The 10,251-nt window shown below is 46.1% G+C and overlaps 1 protein-coding gene across 3 annotated transcripts; it reads right to left on the minus strand.

Moving 5' to 3' along the window:
- Positions 1 to 2,168: 2,168 nt before the first annotated feature.
- Positions 2,169 to 9,617, minus strand: LOC148362020 (ankyrin repeat and SOCS box protein 13-like). 3 transcript variants are annotated; one of them, XM_088339424.1, is made up of 6 exons: positions 9,440 to 9,617; positions 7,405 to 7,604; positions 6,466 to 6,616; positions 5,651 to 5,785; positions 4,267 to 4,458; positions 2,169 to 3,602 (listed from the first exon to the last, which is right to left on the minus strand). In XM_088339424.1, the coding sequence occupies exons 1-6, from the start codon at positions 9,480 to 9,482 to the stop codon at positions 3,454 to 3,456; spliced, it is 870 nt and encodes a 289-aa protein (XP_088195550.1). In that variant the 5' UTR covers positions 9,483 to 9,617; the 3' UTR covers positions 2,169 to 3,453. The 3 variants fall into 3 exon arrangements, with proteins under 3 accessions (XP_088195550.1, XP_088195549.1, XP_088195551.1); XM_088339423.1 differs by having other exon boundaries at positions 4,267 to 4,462; XM_088339425.1 differs by lacking the exon at positions 6,466 to 6,616 and having other exon boundaries at positions 4,267 to 4,462.
- Between the last annotated feature and the right edge of the window lie 634 nt (positions 9,618 to 10,251).

A 10,251-nucleotide genomic window follows, 5' to 3' on the forward strand; every position in this document is an offset into this window, starting at 1 on the left:
AAAGAGCCGCACAGACCATCACTATTGCGGTCCGTCAGTACTCCATTAAAATATATTTTTCACGACGCATTCGTGCGTAATGTGCATTCCGATCGTGTCATCGTTTTTATTGTCATTTTTCCCCGCATTTGTCATATTTTTCTCATGCATTTATGTCGAGGATCAGTATAATCATCAAATATCATGCAAAAAGTCTTTTTATTTTTCATTTTTTTCATGTGTATCCTCAAATGAAGTGCTAAGAGCATAAGGGGCCTGATAATATACCGCGTGATTATAAACAAATACAAAAGACTAATATACTATATAATAGTTTAGTTTGATTTTAATGAAGAGTTTTTCGACAGCGCTACGAGGAAACGGTAAATGAAATAATAGGTGTCGAATCAAAATAGGAATACGTGATACCAATGTACGGGATCGGGAAAATCCAATCCATTTTTTTCCTCCTGGACCCTGCCCTTTGGGAAAAAATGCAAACTCGCCGCTCAAAGGTTTGCTCGCCCTTGAGCAAGTACACCCCCGAAAAAAATATGAATACATAAAAAAATAATGGCGCAATTGACTCACTTACTATTGATCAATTCCAGCTTTTATGAAAAAAGAGGCTGGCAATGGTGACCACACGGACTCCATCCGTTTTCGAATATCGCAAATTTGACGTTCGCATGCCGGCGCCTTGCATGGCCGCTATTGGTGTGTGAGCGTGTGTCTGAATGGGTACGTGTGAAGCACATTGTAAAGCGCTTCGGGAGGCCTTCGTTGACTCGGAAAAGCGCTATAGAAATGCTTTATTTGAATGTAAAAAGGAGATGTGAAAATGATCGGGGCTTCTGGGAACTCAAGCGGGCTCATTATAATCTTGTTTTTACGCCATCGATCGAAGGCGCATAGTTTGTTTCCTTAGTGGCAAATTTGATCGTGAATCATCTGTCCGTCTTTGGCTTTTGAGACATAAAATGAAGGCCATCTCGTGGAGGAAAAGTGAATTTAGGCATTTTGGACCGCGTCCTCGCATGATCATTTCGGAAGTGTCATAAATCCAGCTCGTGTTACATTTGTTGTCGTGTGTTTTCTTTGGACGGAAATGATTTTGGATCGTAAAACGGAAACTTAAAAATCAGCGGGGCGATGGCGTTTTGACGTGAGAGAATTCGTCATCTTTTCTTATTGGAAAGTTTGACCAAAGGAAACAAAATGTCTCTGTTCACGATAGAGTGAAAAACATCTCGTGGAAGAAAAGTGAGATGTTCTGCGACTTGGATTTTTTCTTCTGTTTTTGAACTCGCTTGTTCCATTCCGTGAAACTTTGTTGTCGTGACAGAAGACCGCTTTCGATTGGAGGCCACAAATAGAAAACCAGAGTTTTAATGTCCGAGGGATTGGCCCCTGTGAAAATAAAAACCCGAAAGTTCATCCGTTCGACCGGACGGTGACTAGTTCCGTCCAGGTTTAAAGTGACAGCGTGTTATCATTCGCCGCTAGGGGTCATCACGGCCAAGAATAGATTTTAAGCGTGTGTTTTGGAAGGAGAAGCGCTACAAAAGCCCGAAGAATCCCCACCAGCGACCGCAAAAATTGAGCAAGTTGGATTCACTCGGAGCTTCTGAAAAGAGCCAATTGCTGCAGTTCGTCGGTGCTGGGGGAATATGGCTAACTTTAGCAGGGGAAGTTACTAAAAAGGCCAGTAAAAGCATGCAAAAGCAAGTTTTATGTTCCTGGAGTAGCTTTCGACACGAGAGGCTAGCATGGAGCCATAGCTAGTATATAAGTGGTTAACATGCATGGCTAGAGAAGGAAACGGTGGGAAAATGGTCAAATTAAAGGAGGACGCAAACATCTACACTGTGCGGCTAACAATAATAATAACAATCACAAGCTAACACCCAGCTGTAGCGTGCAAGCCAAGTGGCTAATGTGTGGCAAGGGAAGGAAACGGTAGAATAAAAGGGCCAACCAAGTTGCAGCAGCTTTAATTCGTCATCAATCCATTTGTCATTGACACATATACATAAATACAATCACAATTGATTTCAAATCTCTATTTTAATGTGGAAATGCTTCGATTGGATCGATCAGGCTAACATCACCCGAACGAAAAATGGTTACGCTAACGGGTGTAAATCTTATTGTTAGATGGTAAACAAGTAACTTTGAAATAACTTTAAAAAAAATGTGACTCACAATATTTTTTAGATGTGAGTACCGTTTTCACGACTATAAGTTGCACCGGGTTATAATGATTTAGAAAAAATTATGACATTGTTTTAACATCAAATACAAATGAATTTTGAAGAAAAAATGAGGCTTGAACAGTTAAAATAATTAGAAAAAGTAAAAAATATATAATTATAAAATGAAAAGAAAATAAGTCATTTGAAATGTGACTCGTTTAAAAGATAAAAAAATAAAAATATGTTCATGAATCATTTAAAAACGTTTTTAAAATGCAAATTTAAAAAAATTAAAACTGCAAAAAATGTATTTAAGATGTTTAGAAGTGTAAATCATTCCCACATTTCTAAAAATGCAACTGAGTTATTCAAAATCATTTTGAAAAATCTAAATAGTTTAAACATTTTTAGAAAATGTTAATAACTCATTTGAAAATACTATCCATCCATCCATTATCTGCGCCGCTTATCCTCAGTAGGGTCACGGGGGTGCCGGAGCCCATCCCAGCTATCTTCGGGCAGTGGGCAAGACGCGCCCTCAACTGCTTGCCAGCCAATCGCAGGGCACACAGGGACAGACAACTCGCTCGCTCATTCCCCGCTAGACAATTTGGACCGGCAAATGAACCTGACACGCATGTTTTCGGAATGTGGGAGGAAAGCGGAGCGCCTGGAGGAAACCCACGCAAGCGCCGGGAGAAAATGCAAACCCCACACAGGAGGTTTGATCTCACGACATCAGAACTGTGCTGCACACGCGCCAACCACTGCGCCGCCGTGCTGCCCTTAAATACTAAAACAATGCAAATAGATTGTTTGGAAATCATTTAAAAAATGCATATTCGTTATTTTAAAATGTTTTTTGAAATATGAATAAACCGTGTTCAAAGAATTAAAAAGAAAAAGGAATTCAAAATTGTAACTAATAAAATCATTTTAAGAATGGCATTTTTAAAGGATTATAGAATACCATAAAACCATAAGTCATTTAAAAAGAAACGGAATCCGAGATTTGATTCATGTTTCGATAAATCCTTTCTAAAATAAAAGTTCAAAGAAATCAGCACGGCCCCAAAATTGTCGCCGGACCGGCGGTTCCTAAAAAGCCGCAGCCTCGACACCCGAGGGCTTTTAAGGACTTGACTTTTGTCCCGAATCCCTCGCTAGCGCGCGCTTCGCCAGCCGGCCTTCTGTGTTCCGAAAGGCGCGGAGCCGGAGGATTCGCCGGAAACCGAACGGCGAGGTCGCGGCCAAGCGCGCCGAGGCCCGAGACGCACCCTCAGAGGTGGTAAACGGGCGGCGGGGCGTAGGAGAGGAAGTCCGCCAGCCGCTTGGGCAAATCCAGTCGGGAGAAAACCCATAGCGCCTTCCCGCCGAGCCGTCTCCTCAGCGCCACCCGGACCGTCTGCTGGAGGCTGAGCGGCGTCTCTGCCGAGCAAAATACAAAAAAACAAAGTGGAGGATTTTGCCTCTCGCGTAACTGTTTATCAGCGTCGCGTGCGCGCTCGTTAAAAGATAAAAGCCATAACGGACAAATGGGACCTGGCGGTTTCGGGTCACTTGATGCCGGACTCGAATAGTCCATCAGCTGCTCGATTCAAAGCACTAAAGGATTTGATACATTTGACTATAAAGGATTTTATAGGATCGACTCATAATGCGCTTTAGTTCGCTGTACAAGGTCAGGGCAGGCTGTTCCAAACGCATCCTATTTTGTCTAGGGAATTTTGACGGAGGACAGCAGGCGTTGTTTTGAGACGCCAGACATCAAGGCGCTGTGTTGTGAGAACGATGGGCGCAAACAATTCCTCGGCACGCCCGCGGGAGGAGCCGAGACGCCGTCTCGCTGGGAGACGTGGGCCGAGAAGAAAAAGCTAATAATGAATTCCCGACAGCAAGCCGGTACGTTGAACAGAAATATAGAAACGAGTAGACTTTGCTTATGACTTTCATTTTCTAAATATAGAATGCATTGAGAGAAAAGGTCGGGGGGAAAGCTATCGCGCATGCCCTATAAAGAAATGTCAAATATATCTGAAAAATAGGATCTAGGAACGAAAGAACGTCAAACTCCAAAACGGGAGGCACGTACCTTGGTAGAAGCGCAAGCAGAGATGAGCGGGCGACCCGACGGGCGCGTAGTCGACGGCTTTCTTGCCGGCCTTGTCCGCAGCGTGGAGGTCGGCGCCGAATTCCAGCAGGAGCTCGATCAGCTCCGCCTGACGCGTTTTGGCCGCCCGGTGCAGAGCCGTCTCGTGCGGCTCGGCCGCGTTCGCGTCGGCGCCTTCCTTCCGGGAAACAAAAACCGGCCGCGCGTCCAATCCCGCATTTTGCGTATTCAACACTCCCGAAGGTTTCGGATCGTCGGACCGATTCTGAAGTAGGCTACGAAATTTCAAGAACGCGTGCCGTCGTCCGAATAAATCCCCCCGAGAACTAGGAAAAAAGGTCACAAAGACATTTCCGAGCTGTCGGAGCCGTTATCCACAAATGAAGAAAACTGGAATCCGTGTGTCACCTTCCCAGGCGTGCTCAAGCCACTAAAATCACTCCGAGAGTGCAACGATGGCTCACCCAGAAGGTTATGAAAGAACCGTCCATGGAACTTCAGGCTTCGCTGGCCTCCGTTATGGTCAGTGTGTTTGAAAGACACTGGCCGAAAATGGCATCCGCGGGAGAGTTCCCGGAGGAAAATCCCGGCTGCCACAGAAGAGCGCAAAGAGTCGTCTCACATTTGCCAAAAAGCATCTCGACGATGCTCGAGACGTTTGGAGAAACATTCGAATGAGTCAAAAATGTCCCTTTTGGAAACCGTGCGGCCGTTCCATCCGACCTAAAATGGCACAGCATTTAAGAAAAGGAACTTGATGCGGACTGGACTGTAAAGTGTGGTCGCCGTTTGACAGTGAGGGGATGCTTTGCTGCCTCAGGACCAGGACAACTTGCTCTGCTTGACAGAATTAGGAATTCTGGTGTTTAGCAGAAGATCCAAAAGAAGATCATCCGGTCATCAGTCGGTGCCCTCAAATTCGAACGGCTCAAAAAATAATGAAAGTTCTGGAGTGGCAAAGTCGGGATTCAAATCTAATTGAGATGCTTTTGTGTGACCTTATACATGAAGTGAATGCTAGAAAACCCAATATGGCAGATTTGAAACCATTTTGCAAAGAAGAGTGGGTCAAAATTCCTCCACAGTGTTGTTAGAGACTCCTCACCAACGATCACAAATGTTTCTGTTTTCGCCGCCCAACTGGGTATGACTGTTCCACATAGGGCCAGATAGGTTTTGATTTTCTTGCGCCTTCGAGAACGCGATTAACATTCGAAAAGTGTATTTTTGAATTCCTCGGGTCGTCTCCGTGCGATAACCCAATTGTTTTGACGATCGGAAACCTTTTGCGAGCGATACCTTTGCAAAAACAACTCTGAAATGGGGAAGGAAAACGGCGTTCAATATTTTGAGAAGTTGTACCGACCGGCGTTGAGGAGCGCTTTAGCGCAGTGGTAATGTTTGCTAGCGCAGGCCACGTGCAACGGCGTCCCGTAGCGGCAATCGTACGCCTCCGTGGCGGCGCCGCGGCGCAGCAGAAGATCCACGCAGTCCGGATTTCCTGCAAACAGAACCGGAAAGCGCTCACTTGCGCCAAACGTGGCGCCCCAGACTCCATTTTGACCTCCGTCGCCGTCAATGACACCCTAGCCAAAAATGGATCTTGGGCGTCCGTAGCCGTAAATGGCGGCAAATGAGGTAGGAGGCCGTAGAGTGAAAGACTTGCGACGGGCGGAACTCCAACCGACCGAATATTACAGGTTGAATTTCGAGCCGCAAAATGTTAGAGTTGCAACTCCAAGCAACCTCTTGTTACAGGTGGAATTCCTTACATCTAAATGTTACAGGTGGATCTCCCAAGAACCTAATGTTACGGATGAAATTTCCAAGCAACCTCACGATACAGGTGCAATTTGAGGTCACCTCTTTTTACGGGTGGAATTCCAGGCAAACTCATGTTACGGATGGAATTCCAAAGTAGGAATCATTTTTGCTGTCTTGGGAGTAGAGATGGGCCAGAGTTGCACGGTCTTGTGTATTTTTCAACCGTCGGTTCGTTTTATCACGAGATAAAAGAACCACAAACGAATGAAGTCTAGGGCTCTTCAGATACTGCTTTTCCATTGACGGGACCGAAGTCAACGGAGGCGGTGCCCCCTTCGGTAAGGAGGGGCCATTGCGTTTGACTAGGGAGCGTAAAAAGGAGCTAGAGGGTAGGAGGGCGGGCAGGGCGCTTCTCACCCCTCAGGCAGGCTTCGTGAAGCGGCGAGAAGGTCAAAAGCGGCGGGTCGACGGCGGCGCCGTACTCCAGCAGGAGGCGCACGCATTCCGGGCTGCCGGACGCGCAAGCGTCGCACAACGGCGTGCTGCCGTCCATATTGCGGGCGTCCGCCTGAAAGCGGCAGATTGCGCCATAAGACTTTGAGGAGCCTCGAAGACGTCGCCTTCGCCTCGAAACGGGGCCGCCGCCCCTGATTTAAAGGGTCCGTGAATGCCGCTACGGTCATCTATCCGCAAATGAAACGTTTGAGCATTTTTCCATCCATATTTAAAGAAGTGTTTTTCCTTTGACGCGGTCGCCCGCATGCTGAGAAATTCTCGTCTATACTGCTTTAAAAGATCAGCTCGTGCTGTTAAGGTTGTTTATCAACAATTTATAGCTTTTTTTGTACGTATATCTAAGAAACTACTGTCCGTCTCAGCTCTACGAGCAGCGGAGCTTTCGGCCGCTCTGCCCCCCGGCTCCGGAACTCGTTACCGCTCGACCTACAGAATTCCGCCACCCCGTTCGCTTTCAAATCTGGACTTAAACCCACCTCTTTAGACCGGTCTATTCATAATGGTCTTGGTTTTATTGTTTTATTTGGTATTTATCAATTGCTTGTTTTCTTGTTATTCCGTGTACAGCACCCTTGGGTGTCCTGAAAGATGCTTTGAAGTATAGTGTGTAATTATTATTATAGTTCTGTGTTGTGAGTCGCTGGCTTGCTGTAAAAGAATGGGCTAATGCCGGTCGAGTTGTTTCTCAACAAATAACGCTGGAACTATTTTTTTGGGGGGCAGGGAGCTGCTCATTTTCTAAGTTGCTTAGAAAACCTCAGCTCAGTTTTTTCCCCAACAAATGTCCCATTTCTGCATGATTTTTATGGCCATCTAAGGAACTAGAGCGTATGTCCCGACCTGCGCCCCGGCCGCCAGCAGGATCTCCACGCAGGGCGCGTGTCCCCGAACGCAAGCCTCGTGCAAAGGGGTGATGGAGTCGACGGCCACGGCGTTGACCGGCGCCCCCTCCTGGATCAGCTCCAGCAAACGTCCCGAACGGCCTCTCGCCGCCGCCTCGTGCGCGGCCGAGCGCTCCGTCCAGAAGCCCAGGCCGTGAGCTGCAAAAAACAGGGGAAAATGTGAAATCCGGAGCTATTATCGATTTCCGTGTTTTCCAAACTCATTCCGTAGTTTGGCCGGGGATGCGACTTATACTCTGGTGCGATCGATATATGAAATATGCATTTTTTTGACCTGCGCGACTTCAAATCAGCTGCCATTTAGAGTCCAGAAAACACGGTACTTTGACGATGGAATTGTAGGTCGCGGCTGTCGTGTGAAAAAGATCTATCTCTGGGATTTGTCTTTGTGGGAGTCCCCAAACGGACGCACCAGGTTGTCCCCAAAAGAACAACCCAGTCACAAAAATAGCTCACCGGCGATAGGTTCATTGAGATTTTCCGAGAACGTCTTATTGCCCTGAAAAATCGTGAGCCGGATCTGTGTCTTCAAAGGAGCAGAACGGAAATGGAAACTATTTCACCGGTGGCCGCCGTCTCCCGCCGCGTGTTATCATCGCGGCCTCAGTCTGCTCGTTCACGATGCCCGTGCGAGGATGTGCGTTTCATCCTTGCGCTCGGAAAAACACGTTTTCATCTCTTTGGGGTTGGCATTTGGACTCCGAGCAGGCCTCGTCTTACTTTCACTCTATTCGTGGTTCTCAAACGGTGGGGCGGGGCCCCGTCGAGGGGAGTACGGCACGTTTGACTTTAGAATAAAAGGCATTGCACCTCCGTGACACTAGGGTGCAGTGGCGTGCTCTGCGGCAGGGTGTTTAGTACGAAGCACCGAGTCGAAGCGTCGGGCATAAAGTGTCGACACAAAAGTGTAGCGAGGCCCGAAGTGACCCTGCCGACGCAATATTTAACACGCGTGCGAAGAGAGACATGGTAAAGAGACAACTAAAGTCTCCAGAGGAAAGAATTGAGAAGGAAATTGAAAAAAAAAAACTACGGGGACGGGTACGAAAGAAAAGGGCGGAACTCAGTTGGGCAATGTTATACTATACGGAATGAGGGGTTTTCAGCATCTCCTAAAAGAATTTTTTAGAGATTTGGCAGTTCCCATTTGTATTTTTGTCAATATAATATTATTTACGGACTTTCAAATATCAATGTTTAAGATTAATATATTTATAGAAAGGGAACGATTATTTTATTGAATACCGTTTTCCGAATGTATCTCATCTGTTTATACATTATTGTATCGTTTTTCATATTTCGCCGTATGACCTCAGATTTCACGCCAACAAAATGATTGTATTAGTATGTTTTTCAAATGATGACTGAGATTTTTTTTATCGTGAGAAGTTTCACTGCCATCATTTTTGGATTCCTCCTCGAAAAAGACCCCATGTTTACAAAGCGGCAGCACGGCGAGGCAGTGGTGAGGGCCTGTGCGGCACAGTCCTGAGGTCATGAGATCGAACCTCCCGTGTGGAGTTTGCATGTTCTCCCCGTGCTTGCGTGGGTTTTCCCCGGGCACTCCGCTTTCCCCCCACGTTCCCAAAACATGCATGTCAGGTTAAATAGCCGGTCCAAATTTTCCCTAGGTGTAAATGAGCGAGCCAATTGTCTGTCCCCGTGTGCCCTGCGACTGGCTCACAAGCAGTTCAGGGTGTCCACTGCCCGGCTCCAGCACCCCCGCGACCCTACTGAGGATAAGCGCTGCAGATCATGGATGGATGTTTACGAAGCGATTCTCGTGTTGCGTTCACGAAAGCGGGTCATTTTGACGAGTCGGGGGGTCCGGTGGGGTGGGGATGGCTAGAATCTCTCATTTGGAAGCGACTGTCACGTCCAACTTCTTACTTATTTACAGTAACGACGTTATCTCCGAAACACTCACTCTTCCGAGTTCCGAGACTCTTAAGCAAGCCGTATAAGCGCCTTACCGATGTCCCCGTACAAGGACGCTCTGCTCCGCGTTATTTCCATGTCATTTTTGGTCGTTTGAAGCGAAAACGTTTGAAAATGCGACCCAAAAGTTTCAATTGAAAATCAAATCGAATCTAAAAATCACGCCGCGTAATGACAGCGGTCTGTATTTGGAAAAGGCCGAGGAGCAAAGAGCTCTGGGAAACGTAGTCGACGTGGATATACTGTGACGTCACTCCGCGTCAACAAGCTCTGAAAATAGTTTGCCAAATCATTTACTGGTTCGTTGTCATATATTTCATGTTGATTTTGGGGTTTGTTTTTCGACTTTTCTGGTGTGTTTTGTAATCTCCAGTCGATTGTCACCGCTTGCTGTTTTTATGTTGGTCCCATTTGGAGCTTCCTTTAGGATTTTCCAATTTGTTTTGCTCTGGGTTTTTTTTTCGGAACTGAAAGAAAAGAAGCAGAAAAAAACAGGTGTCGTGTAGACGTTTCTCTCGATATCTTTAAATCCAAACAACGAAATTCGCAAACTTTTTTAAAAGAAAGAAAACCAAATCGAGAATTCGTGTCATCACGTTTCTTCCCTTTCGTCAGATTGTCCTTTCCAGTGACTTTACTGAAGGAAATATATGATGACAAGGAGACAACAAAAACATTTTCGGATTTTTACATTCGATATTTGTATTCAAATCTTGATATGAATTACTTACTGTAATTAGAATTCTAAGGATTACATGATGTGGTGGTCAATCCTTGTTTATCTTTTCAAATAGATGAATTCCACTAGGATTTCAAAAACGATGTTTGTCAACAAGTTTGCAACAAA

Source organism: Urocampus carinirostris, chromosome 7, assembly GCF_059441175.1.
Source record: "Urocampus carinirostris isolate Australia breed hairy pipefish chromosome 7, RoL_Ucar_1.0, whole genome shotgun sequence".
Taxonomy (NCBI): Eukaryota; Metazoa; Chordata; class Actinopteri; order Syngnathiformes; family Syngnathidae; genus Urocampus; species Urocampus carinirostris.